The sequence below is a fragment of the Dicentrarchus labrax genome, unplaced genomic scaffold (genome assembly GCF_905237075.1).
Source record: "Dicentrarchus labrax unplaced genomic scaffold, dlabrax2021, whole genome shotgun sequence".
Classification (NCBI taxonomy): Eukaryota; Metazoa; Chordata; class Actinopteri; family Moronidae; genus Dicentrarchus; species Dicentrarchus labrax.
Window position 1 is genome coordinate 29,006,459 of NW_026136720.1, and position 25,405 is coordinate 29,031,863.

The 25,405-nt window shown below is 39.6% G+C and overlaps 3 protein-coding genes across 9 annotated transcripts in view; 1 reads left to right on the top strand and 2 right to left on the bottom strand.

Annotated features, from left to right (window-relative positions):
* Positions 1 to 1,654: 1,654 nt before the first annotated feature.
* Positions 1,655 to 4,597, bottom strand: LOC127353739 (olfactomedin). The gene is made up of 5 exons (XM_051383262.1): positions 4,436 to 4,597; positions 4,090 to 4,248; positions 3,739 to 3,951; positions 3,412 to 3,544; positions 1,655 to 2,779 (listed from the first exon to the last, which is right to left on the bottom strand). Exons 1-5 carry the CDS (start codon positions 4,466 to 4,468, stop codon positions 1,932 to 1,934), a joined length of 1,386 nt encoding a protein of 461 aa, XP_051239222.1. The 5' UTR covers positions 4,469 to 4,597; the 3' UTR covers positions 1,655 to 1,931.
* Positions 4,598 to 8,751: 4,154 nt separating this feature from the next.
* LOC127353740 (olfactomedin-4) lies at positions 8,752 to 13,078 on the top strand. Its single transcript, XM_051383263.1, has 7 exons — positions 8,752 to 8,920; positions 9,061 to 9,183; positions 9,341 to 9,559; positions 10,220 to 10,373; positions 11,095 to 11,322; positions 11,624 to 11,792; positions 12,067 to 13,078. Exons 1-7 carry the CDS (start codon positions 8,867 to 8,869, stop codon positions 12,500 to 12,502), a joined length of 1,383 nt encoding a protein of 460 aa, XP_051239223.1. The 5' UTR covers positions 8,752 to 8,866; the 3' UTR covers positions 12,503 to 13,078.
* A 275-nt stretch (positions 13,079 to 13,353) lies between these two features.
* The window catches only part of ndrg4 (NDRG family member 4), a 60,155-nt gene continuing 48,103 nt past the window's right edge, over positions 13,354 to 25,405 (bottom strand). For 5 of the 7 annotated variants that reach the window (XM_051383244.1, XM_051383246.1, XM_051383250.1 and 2 more), the window contains 8 exons: positions 25,172 to 25,275; positions 24,672 to 24,728; positions 24,235 to 24,286; positions 22,771 to 22,818; positions 20,257 to 20,292; positions 20,038 to 20,089; positions 19,824 to 19,862; positions 13,354 to 17,553 (listed from right to left, as the gene is read on the bottom strand). In XM_051383244.1, coding sequence (XP_051239204.1) covers positions 17,399 to 17,553; positions 19,824 to 19,862; positions 20,038 to 20,089; positions 20,257 to 20,292; positions 22,771 to 22,818; positions 24,235 to 24,286; positions 24,672 to 24,728; positions 25,172 to 25,275 — 543 coding nt within the window. In that variant the 3' untranslated portion in view covers positions 13,354 to 17,398. The remainder of the gene's footprint in view (positions 17,554 to 19,823; positions 19,863 to 20,037; positions 20,090 to 20,256; positions 20,293 to 22,770; positions 22,819 to 24,234; positions 24,287 to 24,671; positions 24,729 to 25,171; positions 25,276 to 25,405) is intronic. The other 2 variants (XM_051383245.1, XM_051383252.1) reach the window with 1 other exon arrangement.

Consider the following 25,405-nt stretch of genomic DNA (forward strand, 5'->3'; position numbering starts at 1 on the left):
CTCTGATGAACCTATATTAATGGAAGTATGTTTTTGTGTCAGAGGGTTACTGACACCAAAACATACTTCCATTAATATATTTTTACTGTTTAAATGCACCGTTTTTAACACATGCAGTGCACTGTCAATATGACCTGCATGCTATATATACTTTAGACATATATGCATACACATAATCATCCGTTCCATGTACATTCAGTATATATTTATATTAGCGTTCTTTTGGCCTAGCACACTTTGCAGTTTTTTTCACATGCTGTTGCAACAACTAGTAATGTTAGAAAAACTACAACACCACACCGGATCTAGCTAGACCGGAAACAAAACAACAGGCCCGCCGCACACACTTGTTTAAGAGCAGTAGACGTTACGTTTTGAGTGGATGGCGAGCGCGAGACGCCATAATGGATGCCAATAATATTCTGAATGGAAAGTTTACTTTTAAAAAGTTGCCAAATGGTTCCGTTGACAAGACCAAAGTGATCTGTGTGTTTTGTCGTTGTGAACTGAGCTATCATCGCAGCACGTCCAGTCTGAAATACCACTTGATGGCCAAGCACACAGCTGATGCAAATTCTCCTGCCCCCTCGTCAAAGCCAGGCGACAATGGATGATTTTTCAATAAAAACAACATTTGCACAAAGCAAGCTGATCCACTTTTCCATGTTGATAAGAGCATTAAAATGAGAAAAAATAATGGGACAAAAAGAAATCAAGGGACATTTAGAATAGATAAAAATGTGCGATTAATTTGCGATTAATTGCGAGTTAACTATGACATTAATGCGATTAATTGCGATTAAATATTTTAATAATTTGACAGCACTAATTTACATTCTTTGCAACTTACAGAACACTTGACTTGTACATTATAACCTGGTCAGGCAGTCAACTCGAGCCGCACTGATATACACACATGACATGTCTCACTCCTAATCACTAACCAAACGCACCCTTCCAATCTGGTCTATTTAGTTTTGTCTATTTAAACTGCACAATTTCCCAGCTCTCCCTCTGCTCTGTCAATGCCGCTGTTGCGCTGCATCCGTATTGCTGCTGCTGCTTTGTAAGCTATTGCTGCCTGCTGCGCTGTAAACAGGGGGGTTAAGATATTTGCTCATCACTCCCCAATATCTCTATGTAAACATATCTGCGAGGTTGGAGCCTAGACGCCAAAATCTAAATATGCTATACTGCTGTAATAAACATTTCAAACGTGAGTTGTCTGAACTTTATTTTTGTGTGATTTGTATGCACCATTGCACCAAGACAAATTCCTTGTTTGTGTAAAAACTTACTTGATAGATAATACATAGTTTTATGTGTGTCCACCCCCACCTGTTCTCACAAGCATTCATTTGTTGACTCCGTCTCCATGCTCCTGGGACCTGCAATTTATTTTTTGACCAACCACTCCCACCCACTGCAAAGTCAAAAACCAACACCATTTGTGAATCCCAATGTTGTCTCTTCTAGTGCAATGCACTAACTTCGGGCAAGACAGACTAAACAATAGTGAAACATTTCCATCAAAAGCATGTTAACTTTGACATTGTAAGCATGTTAGCATCCTGACATTAGCAGTTAGCTCAAAGCCCCACTTCCTTAGAAAAGCCTCATAGAGCTGCAAGAATGAAGACACACCAGTCTGCAATTACATCCAACAACACAATGACTTTATTTTCTATTGGAAAGCAATGCTATTAAAGTTGGTGATTACAGGTTTTATTGTATCATTTGATTACATTCAGTGTTTCTTAATTACAAACATTTGTTAAAGCATACAGTATGTAATATCTGTTAACATAGATATATAGTCGTCTTTGAGCTGGACCTTCACTAGCTTCATTTAAATCTTAGTAGTTAAATGAACAGGGCTAAAATGGAAATTGCAATAAATAGCCATTTCCAACTACTTGAACAGCTTCAGATCAGAAGTGGGCCTGGTAGGCCAGTAGATATCCATCGTTGTACATGTAGATCTGCTTGTTGGTGGGGTTGTAGCTCAGACTGGCCACTCCTTTAGCTACCTTCTCGAGTGGCAGTGCTAGTGAGTTGTCCTCTTTTCCCGTTGCTGTGTCGAAGGCGTAGAACACCTCCTCGTGGTATTCGTCCACGTAACGAGTGGCATACAGCACACCGCACACCATGAAAGCATTGCTCACCGCCTTCTTGAACAGCCTCGTCTCCCACGTCTGCGAGACATTGAGCATCTCAGCCCCACTGTCCCAAACTAGCTGGCTCACCACCATGTTACCATGGTTACCGACAGTGGCATAAAGGGCCCATAGTCCCGTCTCATCTGCTTCCACATCCACATCACTATTGGCACGGCAGTCATAGTAACAGTACGGGAACTTGTTGTTGAAACCCACACCGGTGCCTGGAAGTGTCACCCGTTTAACAGTGTTGCTGTTCAGGTCGTAGCGGCAGATGTCTGCAGAGCGGTAGCAGTGATAGTACAGAGCTTCACCATAAAGAACAGCACTGGGTCCCTCAATGCTGTTAGCGTGACTGTAGGATGGGGCGAAGGTGTAGTCCCTGTGGTTGGCAGAGGCCATGAAGTCTTCGTAGGTTTGGTAGACACGCAGGGTGTTGCCCCTGACGTGGCTGTCAAGCAGAGGTTGAACCCAGTAGCTGTTCTTCTGTCCCTCACTGTCCATCTGGGCCTGTTTGCCCCATGAACCAGAGATGTAGCTCTTACCGTGTGGACTGACCTTAGTCATGACAGGATCACTAATGTTGGTGATGAGGCCCTTGAGGCAGTATCTGCCTTTGCCTGGAAACAGAGAGAAATGAGAAGGGTCTGAAGATCAGTTGATGTAACAGTGTAAAGAAGTTTTTCTCAAATGGGTGTACGCATTCCCCCAGGGGTACTTTGGAGTACTAAAGGGAGCACATGAGATTTTTTCTTTTGTTGATTTAAAAAATGTAAGTCATGCATAACTCCTCAAATAATTATACTACAATAATTTCAATAAAATGTAAATGTAAATGTAAGTTTGGTAAACCACATTCTACATTCAATATTCCCATTTTTCAATGCAATCATTAACTGCAATAGACTTTCAACTGCCCTAAAACCTCTGGAAAAGAGTTTGATCACTGTAGTTGCCTCCCTGCCACATACACTGAATGCTTCAAAAGCTAAAACGTAAAAGTGCAATTTATCAAAAAGACATAGTTCAATGCAGTTTCAGTGTCTTAGTGTTATTGCATGATGACAAAAAAATGGTTTGTCAAAAATTTAGTGATGGATTTTAAAAACAGAAATGTTGCTTTTAATTGTTTCTCAGTTAATGCTGTGTTGTATTATACCTCTTTGTACAGGCAATTTTTTTTATGACCAAAAATGTTTAGTGCTGTTTAGAACGTACTTGGGGGTACATTAATGAAAGAAGACACACTTACCTCTGAAGTCTTTGGGGATTGTCTTGCAGGACTCAACACTGTTCTTCAGGTAGCGCAGTTTCTCTTTGACAGTCTTCATGTTAATTGTGTCTGACATTTGCATCTTGTCTACATCTGTACGCAATTTACCCACCTAACACACACACACACACACACACACACACACACACACACACACACACACACACACACAAACACACAAACACACATTTACAATATTGCATATAAACAGGTTAGGTCTTCTTACTTTAGGGTTTAGTAAAGTTTGACTTCATGCTGCTCCTGGAGGCTATTTCTTGTCAACTTTAAGAGTCATTTTAGAGTTACCTCTTTGGAGAGCTTTCGTGTTTGGCCGTTGTTAAGCTGTCTGTGAACGGCACCAATGTCTGTCTCCACCTGGCTGAGCTCCTCGCCCAGGTGGCGCAGAGACAAGGCAGTGTACAGCCCCTGGTTGTGCAGGTACTGGTGAGGCTCCAGCTGGGCCGTAATGTTCGTAACCAGAGCCTGCATCTGAGGGAGACGCTCACTGGACAACTTCACCTGCAGGGACACACAGACAGAAACTCCTGTTTCTTGATGACTGAATGTGTTTTCCTGATACCAGGTTCATACATTCTTAAATCTTTTTCGGGTACTGTACCCCACTGTAAAATTATTCTGGTTGACTGAAGTTCTCACCTGTTCCTGCAGGGTGTTCAAAGATCCTCCACAGGACTCAACCTGCTGCAGCACGGCCTCGTACTTCACAGCAGGGAACGACCACAGGGTAGAGTTCACCTCACACGCGCACGTGCCATTCTTCCTCACGCCTGACACACGCTGAGCCTGGCCATCACCCTGCAGTCACACATGTAAAAAACACTAAAGTTGTATACAGGACATTTACAAGCATAATAAAGAGACTGCACCAAAAAAAGCAACAGAAAACAAAGAAAAAAAGCCTCAGTCTACTCTCATCAAGTGCTATATCTATTAGTTATTATTATTCTTAGTTTCTCAAAGTAGGATATCAAGTGTAACTCACTGGTGACAGCAGCAGTAGAAGCAGCAGTAGCATGTTTAGAGCTGGAGAAATTAATAGTGGACTGACACACAGAAATTGTAAGTACTGTAATCACAACCCCTCCTCATCACTTTTCTCTAACACAGTCACAGCAAAGACACATATTGCTGACTTGTTTCATATCACCAATGAGTCACTGCAAAGCCTTAAAAACACTTAGGTGGATGTGAAACTGTGTTTCACAGCACTTATGGTCAGCCAAAAGAGTTTGCTATATTTTCCCTCTCCTTAACGCAGTGGTTATTATTTCCTCTTTGCAATATCATGTGCAGTGTGGTCTACTTTTTAACGTTCCCCTAACATATTAATGCAGCAATGTATTCCATACAGAATATATCAATATACGTATGTGTTGTGTGTTTGACTGGGGGAAAAGGGATGGTACTGACAGGTTGATTGGGCAATGAAACATAGGTGAGCAGTAGGATGTGAGATTCAGGTGACCAGGATTGATGGGAAACTCAGAGGGCATCTGAAGCACAGTTGGAGAATGACAATCACAGCAAAGGTTCATAGAAATGTCTAGACATTTCAGGCCGAATTTTTCGCAAAATGGGCAAAAATTAAAAGAACCAGCTGTTGTGACAACAGTATCCACAGGGCAATTTCTACAGCAATTTCATGTTATTGTGTAAATCATAATTTAAAATTGTATTGCACACAAATGCACATACATAAACACATCACATACATGTAAAGTCGGTAAGTAAATAGCTGTTTACCACTACTTGTTTACAGAGTCTCCTAAAAATACATCAGACGCCTCATTAAACAGGATTACCTGGATAACTTTGCTGAATTAATGAGTGAATGTGTGTGAAAGGGTGAATGTGGCATGTAGTGTAATAGCGCTTTGAGTGGTCTGAAGACTAGAAAGGCGCTATACAAGTACAGGTCCATTTACAATTTATCATTTGGTGCTCTGTGCAGATACAGTCTCAGTGTGCCCTCTTTCCCTTCTAATGAATCTACAAATCATTTTGTCTTTCCTGCCTTTGTTATAGCAGTCAGTAGAGAGATAACAGGAAACCAAATCATAGAGAATGCGCCTTAAAGTCCAGATGAGAACAGGAGACATTTCTTTTAGCAACATTTCACATATACATCACAGGCTTTTTCTATTCTATTTATTGTATGTATTGTATATATTATTCCTATTTTATCGTACTGAATTTCATTGTATTGTATTCTATTATGTTCTATTTTCTTTATTTGTTGTACTACATTAACCTGTGCTGCTGTATCAATTTACATTTTCCCTACGGGATCAATAAAGTTACAAATTATCTTATCTTGTTTTATCTTACAGTGGAGAATGATAATACAGTCTTCAAGGAGATCATCACTTAGCAATAGTAAACTTTAAATCATATACTTGTGGTGCCATTAAAAAATGCTGTAGTTACGAAACAAAACATTGCATGAACAACATAAACCACAGAATGAATCATTCAATAAAAATGCTGCTGTCTGTCTGGGTGTGGAATTTCTCCAGTGGATATCTTGTGTGCTTGATGCAACATGGTCACTCTCTGTTCCTGAATACTGTAACCACATCTTCAGCACAGATACTGTACCATACCCTTCCACATTTAGATTTCCTTCCCATCATCCACTCTCATCACCGCAGGCGCCACAGACTGTCTGCTCTATCTGAATGAGAGCTGGACAAAACATGTCAGGGTGAGATTTGTTTCTTATGACGCACTGCTTAATAGAAACATAAAACTATATTTTGTCAACAGCATGAACAAAAATCAATTAATCTTTTTCAGATAAACAGTATATTGTGAAACTTATTTAATAAATACTACTAATTATTACTAATAAAAGCATTGTCTCAATAGACAGATAGGTAGGTCTCCTTTACTAGCGTAGATCAGTTACATTCTTCAAACTATGAACACCAAAGTGTAATTCATTCAGATTTACCTGCATGTTAAACAAGAGAGACGAAAAGTGCTGACTCCTAACTTCTGACATGTGAAGTTCGTTGCTCGCTGTCTGTATGCTGGGTGCTGTACATTTTTGGCTGCTGTAAAAGGACGTTCATGTTCAAGTGTCATAGTGGTGGCACACAGAAAGAAGTGTACTTCTGAAATTCAAGCTATTTGTTGCCAAATTTGCTGAACAAAAACTCAGAAGAAGCAGCACAATTAGATATAGTATTTCCCATCTGCTGAGCAAGAGTTTTGTGTAGAAGGAATTAATGGCCTGTCCCATATAGATGCCTATTTTCAATGAAGGCAGGGTGAGTCCAGTGATTAAAGCAAATAAACACTTTTATAATAAGGTTTACGGTATATGGTTTATTTCTGTTTTAAGTGTTAACTTCCATTATTTACCATCAGTGCATTATTTACAGCTTTACAACTACATGCTTTACAGCCCAGTGCAACCCAATGTGCGTTATACTTTATCCACTATAAGTTCATATTATTTGAAATAAAAATAAAAAAACTGTGACAATAACTGTGACACCCACAGCTTTGTCACACAGCTAGTTATTCTTTGTGACACCATATATGACTGCTGGGATACACAACATGCTGTAGTCATGAAACAACACATATAACAAAAACCACAGAATTAATCAATCAATAAAAATGATGCAGATATCTTGTATGCTTAGTGCAGAGTGGTTACTCTCTGTTCCTGAATCCTGAAGCACAGATAGTGTATATGCATCCCTTCAAACTCAGAAACTTAGAAAAAGGCAGATATTAGTCACAGCTTCCCTTTTACATTTAAATTTCCTTCCCATCATCCAGTCACATCACCGCAGCCTGAAGGACCAATGACTTCCAGCCCCCACAGACTGTCTGCTCTGAATGAGAGGTGGAAAAAACATTAATCTCAGGTTGAGATATGAACTGGTATCTGAAGGCAATAGTTTATATTAAAGGTTTAAAACCTATAAATAAAAATAAGTTTGCTTTTCTCAGATAAACATTATATACTTTTAATTCCTGTTTTAAGTGTTCTACAATTATTTACCATACACTACAAAGATATGTACATATAATTTTCAATTGAAAAAATAGTGATACTGCATTTCCACAAATAAAAAACTGTACTGTATTCATCCCTGCCTACTGCTACTTTACTGACACCCAATGCTTTGTAACACAGCTAGTTATTCCCTGATGACACCACATAAGATTGTTAGATTAGGCTAGTGTTCATGAGCCTGCAACATGCCTGTCCTGATCCTCCCTCACATGATGCCAGTGGCAGCTTCAGCTGCCCAGTGCCACAGAGACTGAGCTGCACAGTATCTTGGCGGCTCTAGGTGGGTGGTCGTCTGCCTGGACCAGTTGGGGTGAGAGAGAGAGAGAGAGAGAGAGAGAGAGAGGTGCACAGCAACAACCACACTAATAGTAGTGACTGATGATGATGAACATGAAGAAGATGATGACGACGATGATGACAACAACAACGATGGGGGATTTTAAATTCTATTCTACATTTTACAGGGAGCCAGTGCAGAGAAGCTAGTACAGGAGAGATGTGATCTCTTTTTCTAGTTCCTGTCAGTACTCGTGCTGCAGCGTTTTGAATTAATTGGAGTGTTTTAATGGACTTATTGGGACAACCTGATAATAAAGAGTTGCAGTAATCCAGCCTTGAAGTAACAAATGCATGGATTAGTTTTTCTGCATCTGTCTGTGATAGTATGTGTCTAATTTTTGTAATGTTGTGTAAATGAAAAAAGGCAGTCCTAGAGGTCTGCTTCATGTGGGAATTAAATGACAGTGGTGCTAGACAGTGGTGCTAGAGGCCAAGGTAATACCATCTAGAGTAACTATATCTTTAGACAGTGATCTCGGAGGTGTTTGGGGCCAGCATCAGAAAATTGCAGCTCCTCCAGGTTTGTAACTTAGTTAACTGATTAATGGTTCAGCAGACCGATGTTCACGAACTGCAGCCATCACCAGTTCTTGAGCTGCAGCTGTCCCCAGTTCCTATGTTGCAGCAGTCTCCAGTTATTGTGCTGCAGCAACCACCAGTTTCCTTAGCTCCTCCGGTTCACCTGCCAGATTGCTAGTTGCTGGCCTCCAGTCCTGTAGCCCTGTCACCAGCCTTCAGTTCTGCACTCCAACCTCATTGGCATCTACCTTCTTTGCCAATCCCATCAGTTTACTTTGACATCTGTCAGTATCGGCCTTAATCGTGTTAACAGTTTCTTGTGTTGTTTCAGTTCCAACCGCAAGGAGGAAGAGATCACATTCTGAAGGATAATGACAGATCACATGCACACAAACTAAACACACATTCACTCACTCAAATGCAGAAGTTAGTGGCAGTGTTCACAAGATACAAATTGCTGTTACAGTCATATTCAAACTGTGTTCAGGGACTGTTTCATTTACCTCTGCTCTCTGATCCACCATGAAGCTGTATGTGATCGTTCCTCTGTGTGCTCTGTTCACCCTCACCCAACAGGTAAGAAAACACTAAGAATATAGTCATTATTATTCTGTTTTTTAATGAGCTCCTTTAATTTTATTGCAAATTATCATACACTTTCAAATTAAGATACATTTACATTTACTTAACATAGCAATGTTTGATATTGATTTCAGGCACCGTCACGTGATAAGTGTGCATGTGAGTTGACTAATTCAGAGAAGGCATTCCCTCATGACAAACTCAGCACAGTGGAGAACGATGCATCAAAATGCAACAGCAACATCACCCCACAGAAGGTAACTCGTTGCATTATTTTATAAACCAGACTAAAGAACACAACCTCCCTCAAACCTAATATAAACAAATATATAAACTGATAAGACTCCTACGTGTATGCGTTCATGCTGGAGGAGTCCTGAGTGTGCTCACAATCTCTACCTGCTTTCTCTGCAGACTCTGGAGCTGGAGAGTCTGCTGTTGGGTTTGGAGCAACGTTTGCCCCGGTTGCAGGAAGATGTGTCGATGCTGGAGAGGGAGGATGACGGACAGCTCTATGCAGTTCTCAGCCTGTATGTGGTAGAGAATGAACTGGTTGAGATCAAGCAGCTTTTCGACAGGCTTAACGGCACCACCCTGGGACACCAGCATCTAACTGCTAACACCACTAAACAGGTTAATTCACATGTGACAAGCACAAGTTGCTAATTTAATATTGCACTCTTATACTATTAAAAATAACATTCTTCAAGTAGCTAATTACAAGTATTTTTTATATGTACTGTGAAAACAAAAGACCTAGTAAAAAGTTATATAATCAGGAATGTTTCTGTAACTTACAAAACTAATTAAGTGTCACTTAAAATTACTAGTAAAAACAGCTTAATCAAGAATTTTATTTAACAGTTTGTGTTGCTTAAAAATGTTGATGTAATCAGTTTCAACAGTTTTCTGAGTTAAATGAACTGCATCCCTCTTCCCTTTATAGACACAATTTCTTATACATGAAGATTAAAATATAAGTGAAGAACATGGATTCAGGAGGACATTGAACAGATGTCGCAGAGTGAGACATATGTCCTTTTCTCCACCATAGAGACCTGGAAGAGGCCAGACCACCAAATGAATTTGCAAAGAAATCACAATATATACAGATTTTCAGGACAGATAAACCAGATATTTCATTCTCCTTACTACAGCCTAAAAGCTTTAAGACCATTCAAATATACAGAGTAGTCCTCAAATCAAGCTTTTGTGGCAGGCAATTCCAAACCTTTGATCAGAAGTGTATATAAGCTATATTCCTTCATGGCATTCATATTTGCTGTCCCTCAGTTGGATGACATGAAAGCAGAGATGCAACAGCTGGAGACGTACGACACCATGCAGGTGGTGAAGAGACAACAAGACAACAAGCGTCTACTGAAAGACCTGGACCAGTGCAGGAATGGACCTCAACCCACTGCCAAACCCACTCAACCTCCGCATGGTATGTTCCAAAACCACACAGCACAGTAGACTATATATATATATATATATATATATATATATATATATATATATATTTTATTTTTTTTGGGGGGGGCTTGGGATGATGTGCAGCAAACGGCCACAGGCTGGATTCAAACCCCTGGCTGCCGGCAGCAAGGACTCAGCCTTGGTACACAAGGACTCAGCCTTGGTACATAGGGTGTCAGCTCTACCAGGTGAACTACCAGGACACACCAGAATTAATTTTTTTCCTTCCACTGGAAACCACTAGATAGATCAAAAATGATTCTGGTTATGTAGCAATTACTTTTTTTAAAGTTAAGTTATGATCAATTTTGTAAATTTGCATAATCATCAAACAGAAACTGATTGGACTTAATGATCTCATTAGTGTTCATAATAATATTTTACCTGAAAAATCAGATGTTACCAGACTTTAACTTCCAGTTAAATGACATCAGAGGCCATTCTGGTTCTCTGTCCACTGTGTGTGCACTAGAACGTGACTCAAATGAGGTCGCTCACAGCTGTGACAAGCCCTCCTCACTAAAAGCTAATGTCTGGTATAAATGAACTGTAGGAAGCTCTCAGCACCAATCACCACAATTAAGAAGTAATTATCAACCAGTGGATGCCTCACACAGCCAGCTGTACTTATTTAGTTTCCCTGCATTTGCACAATTTCTTTCTCTCTGTTTCTTTTCATATTTGTCCCCAAGGTAACTGTCCCCATGGTGAAATTCGGAACATTACCGGGCCGAGGGTGTACACAGAAGGAGAGTACCCTGGTTCCTACATGTATGGAGCCTGGGGTCGGGATCCCAAACCAGAGGCGGGGAAGGAGAACTGGTATTGGCTGGTAATGCTGACTTCCAGCAACATATACGCCAACTACGTCCGTCGCTACTCCAGCCTGAGTGCTCTCATTGTGGGGCAGAGCACCCCAGGTAAAGAACTCTTGTGTTCTAGTTTTTTACCGGATCAGAATTAGTTCTCAAGTAAGAAATATGACTTCAGTTTTTCATTGTTGAAAAAAAAGACATCAAAGCCAACTAAAGACAGATAAAAATAAACATTTATTTATAATATGCATAAAGGTGCCTGCATAACTATAAAAACAACAATAAACAAAACAATTTAATCCTTTTTTAATATAAACAAATAACGATACATACTTGCAATTGCATTTTCTTCTTCTTCTTCTTCTTCTTCTTCTTCTTCTTCTTCTTCTTCTTCTTCTTCTTCCAGGTAATGTCCAGATCCACTCCTCTAACCCAACCACCAACACCGTCCAGGGTCCCAATGTTGTGCTGTATGGAGAGGCCCTATACTACAACTGTTACAACCAAGATTCTGTTTGTCGATTCAACCTCACCACCAAAGCTGTTACCACCTTACAGCTACCCAAAGGCACTAGGTTCGCTACTTAACTTTTTCTCTAAGCTCATCGTTTGAATGGTTGTTGCTGATGCCACAATAAATGCCATATTTTCAAAGAATATGACAAAAATCGTTACATCTTTCCTATTTACATCTAAATGTTGTTTTATAATAACAATAAAAATCCAAATCAAAAGCATAACATAATGAGTGCAAGAAAACTAAGGTACTGATTGTTTTATGTTTTGTTTTGTTTTCCAAATTCTCATTTCTCAAAAACGAAACATGATTTCTGTCCTGTGTTTTTTCAGATATAATTCAAAGGGTAACTTCTGCCACCTTGAAGCATGCTACCCATACACCGATCTGGACCTGGCGACAGATGAGTCAGGCGTCTGGGTGATCTATACCAGCAAACAGGACTTTGGCAACCTGGTGCTGTCCAAGGTAGAGGAAGGTGAACCGCTGACGCTCGGCCAAACCTGGCGCACCTCGGTCTACAAGCAGGGGGTTACCAACACATTCATGGCCTGTGGTGTGCTCTATGCGACACGGTACATCAGCAAAGACGTGGAGGAGATCTTCTATTCGTTTGACACCACAACAGGGGTAGAAAGGTTCAACATTGGTGTGTTCATCAACAAGATGACTGCCAATATTCATTCCCTGAACTACAGCCCTGTGGACCAGATGCTACATGCCTATTGTGACTCCTACATGGTTTCCTATAAGGTTTTGTTTAAGTAGATAATCCTAACATTTGCTGTAAAAGCCTGTATAATAAAGGCTCCAGTGATAGGGACCAGCATGAATGAATAAAAGTCATTCCTTTACAGGAATGAAAAATTAGCTGTGCTTTGGATGGGAAATTTACATGGTAAATTCAGCATAATAAACATTTGCATTCTACTAATTCAATTTGTACAAAAATAGCATCATGTCTACTCGGTACTCTGCTGATCTCACTTTATCTTCTACTTTCTCTTCGACTGTTTTCATGCACTACATTTAGTCGCTTTGCTGTTTTTCCACCATTGTTAAGCTACTATCAGTGAAACTTCCCGGAGTTGTTTCACTTTAAAAGCCTACCAGAGAAGGGCTGAATTTTTTCCTCTGAACTGCTGGAATTATTTTAGATCAAACATTTGTGTAGAAGATGTAGAGTTTCAAATCATTAGCCTAAAACTGGACGAAAAATTGGCAAAGTAGTAGCTTTTTTGTGATAGACTAATTTAATTACTTTTATTTTTCATGCTGGAGATGAAAAGGGGCTGTATAAATCTTGAAAAAATAAAAAATAAAGGCCTGATTCTAACTCTTTAATATCCAGTTGAGTGTGGAAACATTACCTTAGGATTTTCCTGAATCAATCTTTCTGCATAAGGTAAGGAAGAAATAGTTGTAATATAAAGGTAAGATGTAATGCAAATTCTTATACTGTTTGGAGTTCACTAATGTGTGTAGCAATTGATGTCATTGAAGTCTCATTAAAATAGTTATGAAATAATAGAAATCTCAGAAATCTGCATGAGAGCTGTGTAAACTTCAGTTTTGGTGTTGCACCAGCTCACCTTATACTGAAAAAAGATGTCAACATGTCTTTTTATATATAGTCTTTATTTCTTACTTGTTACTTCATCAGTACATGGACAGAGACAGCTTACTTTGTATATGTATTTATATATAATATATTTAAACTTTACATTACACATCTGAATGACAACAAAGCAGGTAAGAGTCCTTCTACTGTTCTGATTAGAAACAAGCTCATAGGGAAGACTCCCACAATATGAAACAATCAAACAAGAAAAAAAGAACTTATTGCTCAATACAAATCAATCATAATGGCAGTAAGAAGAAGAATAGTGGTAGTACACATTAACCAATGTCATTATACCAAGATGAGGTCACACTCTATTGTTTTCTATAAAAAAAGAGAAACTCCAAGGGAAGAGGAACAGAAATATGTTGTAAGTTTTCTTCACAATACATTAGTGTTAAGAATATTCAGACTGGGTAACCTGCTCTATAAATAAAAAGTATCTACAAATGCAAGGAGGACCAAGGTCTATACAAACTGATCCAGGGCCAGCTTACTGTGGGCTTTCACAAATCGCTACTGAACTTCACTATTTATAGACCTAGAGGAGGAGCAGGATGGAGCTGGGTTTTCATGTACAAGGTTAAATGTCAAAGATGTGGAGCAGGGATAGAAGTGAAAACCATAGTGAAGGGTTCTGAGAGGCGTAGGTTATGGAGGTTAGGACAATACTGTACAGCACTTCAAAAAGGGTCAAAATACATTCAGGAGCCCCCCAGGCGTTTTGTTTAAAAGTCATGTAGGAGGAAACCAAACAAGGCAGAAAATAGCTTAGTGAAGGAAGAAAACACTGACAGATGATCGTATACGAACTCCACTACATGCAAACTTCAGTGTTCATAAAATTTACCCACGAGGTCCTGTGAGGAATGACTGAGTCGTTTGATCTGACTGTCAAATATCTTCTCATAATCTTTCCTTCCCACGTTAGGATTTTTTCAAACAATTCAACAATAATCTCTCCAGCTTTAACAAAACATTCTTTTTCCTTTGACATTCATTCACTATTTTTCAAGTCAGAATCTCTCTCTATGTGTTGGTAACAATCCCTTCTATTCTCTATCAAACTGCTAATTCTCTCCTGGGCCCCTTGGTGCTCAGAAACACGACTAACACTACCAACATTTTAAAAGTGACTTCAGCTGATAGCCCTTTAGGGTGCGACTGGGTTTGCCTGTGAGAGCCGGGGCACCTTGTGATTTTTTTTAGGGGGAGGGGTTATTTTTTAAGGTGACTGGGGGTTGCCCTACATTCTGAGCTTGGCGCCCAAATGGCTCCAAAAAAGCCCCGCCCCTTACAGGCCGCCTCGAGGAAGCGCACACCTCAGCGATTGGAAGCTACGCCCCTTCTGACAGGGGACCAAAGGGTTTTTTGTAAAACTGGAAACAGGAGAAGGTGACTATGGTACATGAATACTATACATTACTAAGCCAAAAGCCAAGGGACCCCATCTCTGATCACTACTGACAGGGTGGTCCAGTGTTACAGATAACAGCACACAGCTTCACTAGTCTAAAACTATACAATTATATACACATCCTATACTGGTGAGATTATGGTTACACATCATATCAAAACACACAATGACCACATAGCTATGAATTCCTTCTTGTGTGAGATTTTGTGTATTTATGTCTTCTTATTTTTAGTTCCCTTACAAAGCACAGCCCACGCAGCTTTAATTTTAGAGGGTATGTGGAAAATGTGTGTGTGATTGAAAATATGTTTGTATGTGTGTGATTTTGGATACTTCTGTGAGTGTGTATGTGTGTTTGTGTGGGTGTGGGTGGGGGCAGCTTTGGTATATCCACGAGGAAGGGCTGGGCGCTGTAAGGGAAGGCTGCTGCAAGTTCTTTAGTGGCGACCCGGAAAGAGAGCTTCTCGGGTTAGCCTGGTCCTGCCTCAGTCCCCCTGGTCTGGTTTGGTTTGGGTCAGAGTGTGATTGTCACATTAGAGACCACGAAGAGCCGACTACGACCAGAACCACATCCATGTACTGGAGTTACAGACTGATGATGGTGGTTGCATCCATGGCTCTATTTAACTAGCCACATGTAAGGTGCTAATGAAGAATGCCCTAGTGCTATACTACTCAGATACTAGAATGCCCTAAGATTACTTTTACATTCACATGCATATACACGTTAATAAATATTTATCTAGCCTATATTATGTAGTGGATTGTCTTAGAAATGTGAGATGACACACAGCTTAAACTGCCCCAAATGGCAGTAATACAGGGAAATTTGAACTTATATAATCAATAATGTGACACTGGTAAACCAGCCGTGCTCAACAGCCTGCCCTCTCTGTGATGCTCGATACAGCCTTACACCTAAGAGGATAGTGCTTTCTCTCGAAAGACCACTTTTTAAGTGCTATTTATTTGAGAGTTCTGATTTTGTTTTTGATTAATCTCTTCCTAGGCAGAGAGTGACATAACAAGTGATTAAATGGAAATAATCCACAGTGTCCTAGTTAGTGTGAATTTAAGCTCAGATACAATAATATTCCTCTATTAGGCTTAACTTTATTCCTCAGTTTACATGCTACATATAAACATTATACATGAAACTATTCAGTTCATAATAGTGCATTTTAAATAGTCTTTTTCAAGCAGTGAAATACTTCATTTTGTAAGTTAGAACAGAAAGTGATTATAGGTGAGTGATTAAAGTTGGGAAATACAAGTTCAATTCCACATCTGAATGGTTAGTGTACCTGCATGCTGATCAAGTACTTTATAGTAACTTTGCTGCTACATTAGCTACATGGGATTATTCATTTGATACTAAACAATAGGTGGACTCCAGTGTCTCACAAATCGCAGATTGTCATCTTGCTCAAAATCAAGATTATTCAAACAAAAGTTTGGTTATACTTTGGCCATATCATGTACAGAGTATCATGGTAAAAGCAATAGAAAAGGTGAAGCTACACATTTGTGTCAGCTAAGCTCCCTGGTGGTGTAGTGGCTAGGTTTCAGTGTGCTTACAATTGGCAGCCTGGGTTTAATTTCCTGTTAAGAGGTGATACGAGTTCACAGACTTCAGCCTTAGATTGTGTCCTTAGATAAAGATCTGTGACTACCCTGAACACACAGACTCAGCCTATTATTACAGAGATGGATTTCCATGAAGCTGAAACATGTATGCTGATGATACCACTATTTCGTATTTTAAGTGTCGTTTACAAGTTTGACACACAAATATTACGAAGTGCAGCTTTGAATCAGCGTGGTGTACTTTAGCTAGGCTTTTAGACTAAAAAAGCAAACAAATCCTCTCTAAACGCTACTGGTGCACTTGACCACAATAGGCTGTGTTCTGCTGTCTGTCAGATTCTGGACACACCCCATCTGATGCTCACCTGTCACTGGTGAAGATAATTAACCATCCCTTACAAACAACAGAGAGAGATGCTCACATTTTGTCCACACAAAAGCAAAAGAATAAACTGCTTGCAAAATACGGATGAACAACACTTTTTCATTGTAGTACCCCCTTAAAGTTCTGTTTTCCTTGTTGTTCCTTGTCTGGGACAGATTTTCATATCACATTATTAACAGCAGCTCAGTATCACATATTGTTGTGTGGATTGATGACTGACAGGGTTACTTTCTTTTTTTGTGGGGGGAGGGTGGGGGTAGTTTAAAAAAGATGCAGGCAAAGAATGAGGAGACACTTAGCAAACACAAGAATGACACTTCAATAACAAAAACAGAGCCTAAATCTTTAAGTGCTGGGTGACAGGGGTGGTTGGGGGTTTTAGTAGCAGTACATATGGTATTTTACAGTGGAGGATGGAAGAAGATGGCAGACAATGGATCTGGGGGAGATAGAGGAAGACAGAGAGAGCCTCCTGTTCATGAACTTAACTTCCTCGTTCTACCCGAGAGGTAGTCAAACCTTCACTCTGTTACTTTTAAAAAAAACTTTTCCTCAGACCATTCCCCCATTCTCCACTTTGCTGTTATCCCTTCTTGTCTCTCGCTTTCCATCTCTCTCCCCCCTCCCTCCCTCTTTCTGTGGCTGGCTGACTCCTCAGCAGGACACCTCCATGGTGTGGGTGACGGTGCCGACTCCCTCGGTGCTGTCGGAATGGGTGCAAGCCCTAGAGCGGGACCCATCAATGGAGCTGGCGCTGGTCAGGGAGGCCGTCCTTGAGCGAGCCAGGCGGGTCATACTGGCAGAGGGCACTGGGAGGAAGGGTAAGGGAGGGAAGGGGCAGGGGAAAGATCGTGGGGGGAGGGGGGAGAATTCAGCGTTACATTTTGTTTGGGAAAAAAAAACTGTGGGATGAGTTGATGTTGGGAAGATGTGGGGAGTACATGCTAATGTGGAGAACTGAAAAATATTCCTTTTTGTAGCTGGTGAGAAAAGGCAGCTCAGTGGCTGGCTAATGTGTCTACACACGGACACACTGTTAACACAATGCACAGGAGACACTGTGGGCTCAGTTTGTATTATAAAGCTCAAATTTCCTATAAATTGAGATTTTTTTTGTCAACTGCTGCTTCCAAGGTCTGGATTGGCCCTTATAATTTGCAGTGGCGGAACTAGACTTTTATACAGGGGGTGGCCAGAGGGTGGCCAAGGCTTTATGAGGGGGGCCATACACTGAGCCTAATAAAGGAAAATCCTGGGATACCACAGGTCAGATTTGAACCCAGGCCACTGCAGCAACTCCGTAGATGGGTCGCCAGCTCTACCGACTGAGCTAACCTGGCGCTAACATGGATATACTGTAATTTAACCTTACTTAACATGCCTTCTTGACTGTTGAGTTAAACTCAGGAAAAAGAGCTTTATGACGGACGGAGAGTGGCTGGAGGAAATGGACCTAAGTTTCACTTTCAGTTTCTGGCGCAGCAATTAAACCGGCACACCGGCATTTATTCAGAAAATTAAAAACACCCGTGGGAAAAGTCGGTGTCTTGGCAAAACAAAGAGAAGGCTGCACATCACGGACACTAGATGCAAGACTCAGCTCAAGGATCAAATAAAGAAATCACTGGTATGAGAATTAATGAATGACTTGCCTGGCTAGTTTCATGTTGGGAGCTGCCCGGGCTGCTGATATCTGGGCTGGGGTCTGTCTGTGCCTGATTTGTTTTTTTTAGCAGAAAAGTTGGAAATATCTCCCTTCCTCTTCATTGTCATCTGTTTATTCTGCCTTCTCTGTTGGCGTTTAAAAATCTCGCTGTTTTCGACGTGACGTGCAGTGACTTGTCAATCAACTGGGGTAGCACCCAGGGTGTCCAATCAGGTTCCAGGGGTGGCCCGGCCACCCCTCTAGCTCCGCCCCTGCAAATTTGGTGTATTAATCCTGTTTCTGAATATGTTTGTAAATGTTTTAAGATTGAGTTGTACCCAAATCATGAAAATTAATGAAATTGTTTATTGTTGATGTAATTGCCTAAAAGTTATAAAGCAATTTTAAAGCTATGATGAATCTACAATTAAGTGTTATCCCTGCCTTATAGCTGAATTAATAGATTTTTAAAATCTTTTGTTTGATTTAGGTTGAGAGGTTGAGGAGTGGAATTTGCAGACCAGAAAACCAAGATAATGAGCTGTAAGAGGATAATGAGCTAATGCTTACAGCTCATGTCTGTTTTTATGATCCACCTTGACAGTAATGAAACTCAAGAAAACACTGAATACCTTGAATGTTTGTAAAAGAAAACAGATTTTTTAAAATAGGTTTACTATATACTACTATATATTAATAGTAGTAAGGCTAACTAATAATGACCACTTACAGTTATTACAAAAATACTGGCTCCAGCTTTAAAAGATCCTGTATCAGTCCGACTAATTGTGTGGTGAATCTTGTTTGGCTCTTGTTAAAATGTCCAAAAGCTCCAAGCCCGGAGCCCTGGAGGATCATTTTGAGTCTCAAAGGTACACCTTCTAATGTTTCATGTTGTATACTGTGCTTATGTGATTTAGGCTCTGCAAGTTTATCTGTATAACCCTAATGACAATTTTAGATTTTAACTTGAGTTCAGTCAGCAGTTTATGCAGTTTTATTTATCTCTCATTCCTCTCAAATTTTCATTTGATTGCAGGAACTATATTTAGTTCTCCTTTAAAGTCTAAACTATTACTAAACTATTACTAGCATATAAGACACGGTTGTTAGTCACAAACTTAGTCCAAAAAGCTTCGCTCAAAGCTAGCTGAAGGCCATGCAAAGAGCATATTGGAGATGCAATGACAAAGGGATGGGGGGAGGAGAAGTGAGGGCAGTATATTTTTCCCGTGGGAGGAAAAATTATTTTCTAACGAACAAAGATGAGGTTAAATATCCTTGGGATAAAAGAAAATGACAGCAAAAGTAAAAATTTCATAACAGCCCAAAATATTGTATTCATAACCAAATTAAATGAAAAAAAATTTCATGTCATGTCATTCAACAGGGCAGCAATAAGAGGTCAGAGGTGAACTGGGGAGGAGGAAGTACCTGGCCCTCCACTCAACCTCCGATCCTTCACATAAGCGACTGAGAGAACGGGGCAAGGAAGACAGAGGGCAAGATTAACACAACTCATGTCCCTCTGCATGAAATACATGACATCACAACACACAAGAAATTGCAGCTGAGGCAAAGACACAAACATACATCTAAAATTACACTCACTAACTACTTTTTGTCACTTTATTCTATGGAAACTTACTGTAGCCCATTCCCTGCAGGAAATACTTGAAGGCTTCGGTCAGCTTGCCAGGCTGCAAAACAACACGTCAGAGATTTCATTCATCATAATAAAGTTAAATATGTCTGTTCTTATAGACTTATATAATAAGTCTAATATCTATTATATGTCTATTTATGTATATTTATCTTGTTTCATTTAAAGGTGTGGCAGCCTGTTGATTAGTTGTTCGTGTGTTACCTGTGTGAGCTGAGGAAGTCCGCCAGAGTCAGCCATCTAACGCGAGAGGAGAAAGAAGAATGAACCTAACTGCTAATAGCAGAGTAGAGGAACTAGAACAAATATAAACCCTCATTCTTTGCTTGCCTCTGTTCTGTGAACAATGGTAAATGGTTTTTTTTCCTTCTTTTCTGCCATTTAATAGTTAAAAGTGAGCTGTAAAATAATCATATTTGAAGATTACAAGTTTGGGTATCCAACATGTGGACTATGCAATTGACCCTTCTTAAGTCCCGCCCCTTTTTGTTCTTTGCTGAGCTAGCCAGCCCCAATCAGCTTCCTCCTTTCCTGTACTTAGATATGCTATGTGCTAGCCTCGTCTATGTTGAGAAGACAATCACATTTTGAAGATAGTTAAAAGATAAAAGCGACATATACAGTCATATCTTAAATTAGCTAATGTTAGCAAAACGATAACTAACTAGCTAACTAACAATTGATGAAATTATCGAGCTAGTTCGCTAGTATTTTGATTACATACGTTTTCAGATGTAACTAGCTAACATTTGCTGTAGATTAGCTAGCTAACTCTAAGATGCCATAAATGTTCAAAATGTGGTTGTCTTTTCAATGCAGAGGAGCCTAGCATGTAGCAAGTACAGGAAAAAGAGAAAAGTGGTGACCGAGGGTTGTCATTGGAGCACAGAGCAAAAAGGGGTGGGACTTATTTATTTAGGAATGGTCAATTACAATGTCCCCAGTTTGGGTGTGTGTGTGTAAACTTTTCTTTTATGTCAAACTTCTTTCTCTACTGTCTGGTTTCAAGTCAAGGTAAAATGCCCCATTTTTGAGATTAGGCTTGTTATATCAATCTCTCCTATAATGTTACTTATGCATTACAGAATTCAGGATTACTTTTCTTTTTCCCAATGTATGACTTAATAATAACTATTTTTTCGTTAAGAACTTCATTTATGTAAAACCATCAGTGGATACTCAACGGGTCTGATGGAAATAGACACAAAGCCTGACATGGTTTGCTTGGTCTCAAAGGAAAGGAGCTGTATCTGGAGCCTGAAGGTAAGTGGTTGTATTAGTTGCAAATAAACAGAAACATTTAACAACTAAACAAAACATTTTATATTGTCATATTTGTTACATTTTATTGTCGTGTTGTTCACATGGTGAAAAGACATTGCGGTGCTATTTTGCTTCTAAATGATCGTGCTGGGTTGTTGCAGAAATAAAAGTCCACCTGCTGCTTCCGGCCGATCAGTGAGTTAGAAACACAAATAATTATTTGTTGACAGGGGAGTGAATCATTCTTGTCATTACTGTCCCAGAGTCATTCAATATAATCTCAATAAGTAAACATAAAGCTACTGGGCCTCACAGGAAGTCCAACTAATGCACTGCTGAGGACAGTAATTTCACATTTTCACATATGAATGCAAGTGTTTAAGAGTACCGGTATGTATGTAAGAGTGCTTACATTTCATATATATTAGTTTGTAGCTTAAAAGTACTGTGTTACAATTTGAGTTACTTTTTAACACAAACTACGAAAAGTTACGTAACACCAAAGCTGGCTTTTTCTTAACTTAAAATTTGTTAAGTATTTCAATTATTTTATCTTGTTTATATCTAAAGTTCTGGTGCTTATTATTTAATTTACATAGAATCGCTGTACATTTTGTCAAAAAGATATTGAAAATCAGGTACACCTGTAATATTGTTGATTTTTTTTGGGACAGAATGCATAGGTGGTTAGTTACAAAGAATGTAATACCTGTTTTTAAATATACTGTACAGCAGTTTTTTGTATTGTATGTTGAATTTTTATGTAATAATATTTGGCATTTATAGATGATCTTCTTTAATCTTCTTTAAATCCTTAAGAAAGCTGGAAAGAAGTGCCTTGAGACTCTTGAGTTATGTATTGATTGAACCCCATTAGGTTATTTTAAGGCTACTTAAGAATAATTAAACCTATATTTGAGATATTTTTGTTAGATTATTTTATTTGTTTGTTTTTTCTATTATCTTTTTTTATCTTAGTATGCTTCTTGGATTCATTGTTAGGTATGGTTAGGTAACAACCACTGATAATATGTGTTTGTTATGTGAAGATGTTTAATAAAGTTTTTAGAAAGTCATGGAGCTTTTTTAAAACTTTATTAAACTCGTAAGTTTTTTTAGTGTGAAGCACTTTGCAACTGTATTTTTTGAATGCAATATAAATAGTTATTTTTATTATTTTTTTTACTTTCAATGAAGACTAATTAGCACATAATTATTTACTATGTTTGGTATATGACAAAGTAAAGTAAGCTGTTTCTTTCTCAATAACACAGTTTACATGTTGGTGTAAAATGTGTCCAAAATTGAGCATTCATTTTGCATCATATTTTTGTGTGAATTGGGATTATTATGATTACTTAGTCCATGCAAAAATGTATCAACATTGAAGTTCAACAACAAATCTGACTTTTTGTTTAATGATGGGGCAGCTGTGTCAGATAAGGACAGAGTTACCTTCAGGAAGGTGGTGTTGGTTGGGTCCAGTTTGGAGTTGCACTCGACCTTGAGGACAAAAACAGCAGGTTGAGTCATAAAAAAAAGCTGCAGCGATAAAAAACACAGACATGGAGCATTAAAGATGCTCAGGGCGTTGAGAGGAACTGTGGATGTATAGTTTATATATGGAGACTACATTAGTCCATGTGTATTTGTGTGACCCAGATACTGCAGTGCGCTGCAGAGATGAGTCACTCCAGCAGGCTGAGAGCACAGCCGCAGTATGTGTGCGCACACACACACACGCACAGACACACATAGTAGACAGATGTGCACAGATTCATGACCACTCACACTTGTGGACACACTCAAACACACATACACAGCCAGTGTCATACACACGGAACATGGCTTTGCTGTCTTAATCTCTAATCCTTCACACAGATTTTACTGCCCAAACATGTTAAATATGAAGACACAACAGGAATGCGTGTATTTCTGTTTCTTCTCACAAAATGTTTTCTTTAAAGTCCCTGGAATGAAGAGCTCTATAAATAAGCTTCATCTGCAGATACATATTAATTACAAATCACATGCAGATATGCAAATTTACAACAAAACAGTTGCAAAATAGGATATGCAAATACAATTCTGAAATGTATGCATCACTAAACACATTTTATTTTTCTGTTACTCTGCTCACTCTAAACAAAGGAATGTGTCATATAAGTGGCGGCACGCACAGCAGTCTCAACTGGCCGTATCAGCGAATATAAAATATTAACATGACCTCCATCTGTCACATCCAATAAAACAGCCCCTGTTTCTCCTAACACTGCCTCCCTTCCATTCCTCTCTCATTTTCCATCTCTCCATCTCTTTCTAACATGTTTTATAACAACACCCCTCCCCACCCTCCCTCTGGTTCCTCCGCACCACTCCTCCATCCAACAGAGGAGTGATTTGATTTAAATTTGAACATGCGGAAGATTAACTGGTGCAGAAGCATACATATCTGGGCCACTTCAAACTAGGAAACCCCAGAGATAGAGTGAGGCCATCTGGCCCCTGGAGAACACACACACACCTAGAGTATCAAAGACATGCATTGCACACAAAGACACATATGGACAGACACACATACACAGAATCCCTGGGGGTGCAGAGAGAGTGACCCAGGTCTCTGCTGGCTGACCTGTTTCCGTTTTACTGAGGACAAATGGTCATGGACTGGATTTATACGCCAAGTACAAAACACTGAACAGGGCGAGAACAGGAGCGTTCAGAGCTCTAGATAGACTAATATTATTTTGAGGCAGGATTACTTTGAAGGAGGAAGTAATCTCAGTGGGAAAGTTCAAGGAGCGCGCTAAAGAAGGAAGACAGCTGATGAGACATAGGCGCTGCATGGTGAGACAAAGAGAGAGGGTCTTGAGGATGGGTGGATAAAGTCGGTGCAGGGAAGAAAGACGATGGACTCACCACTCCCTCCTCAGCGGGGGCGTTGTCTCCCACGACCAGCATCACAGAACACCTACAGGGACATTTGGAATTAATATTAATTGTTTTATAGTAATCCAACAAAAAAGAGACTTTTCCCTGTTTTGACATGTTCAAATTGTTTGTTTTGTTCTGCCAACGCCCCCAAATATTATAAAGTATTTACAGTAAACAAATTTAGCATTTGAGAAGCTGGACCTAGCAAATATTTGGTATTTTCGTCATTATCACTGGTAACACCTGTGTTAACCCTACTGTTTCATGTCAAAATGGCTGCTGTGAAAAACGTCCATTGTCGACCTACTGATTTTAATCATTTCATTTACGTAGAGAGAACATGTATTTAAAAAACATTAAGCTAATAAGACATGAATCATCTGGATAATGACCATCAGCATATTATGAAACTGCAGACTTACTTCAGAGTCTTAGCGTTGATCACTGTCCCACTGCGATTCATCTCCAGGTCCCTCCGACTGAAAGAGACGAGACATCATGAATGTTAAAATAAAGTCCTGGTGTTTTTATGTGTGCGTATGTGTCTGTGTGTATGGGTGAGTCTGACTTAGGCTACATTTGGGTACTCATTTCAGACTAAAGAACTCGGGACAGCTTGTCCAATTGGGGACAAAAGCCGGGCCAATGGTTAGAAATCCCCTCCAGACATGTATTAGGATCTATGTACAAATAGTCTGCTTGGAACAGTAATGTGTGTCTGATGTGTTTATCTGCAAAAACAAATGATAATTTCCACATTAAAATTCTTAAAAGGCCAAAGTCCATTCTCAGTGTATGTGTACTGGTGACTTCCAGTTTCTACATCGTGTATGAGTTGTATACTGGACCAGGATGAATGTAAGTCTATGTAATGTCCCCAAAAGTGACTTAATAAACATGTGAGAAGGAAATTTCATTTCACCTGTTGTACATGTTCCAGAAAAGCTGCAGGTTGAACTGATTGACGGTGTTGTTGATCTGTTGCCGGTAGCTCTGCACCAGCTCTGTGTTGTTCATCAGCTCCTCCTGCAGGCAAACACACAGACTGGGTCAGAGCCTTTGCACAAGGAGGAATTATTGTAGGATGATCTTGATTTGGGAGTTAGGGAATGTCATTTTTACTTGCCCTGTTTCCCTGTTTTTAAGAAGTACCAAA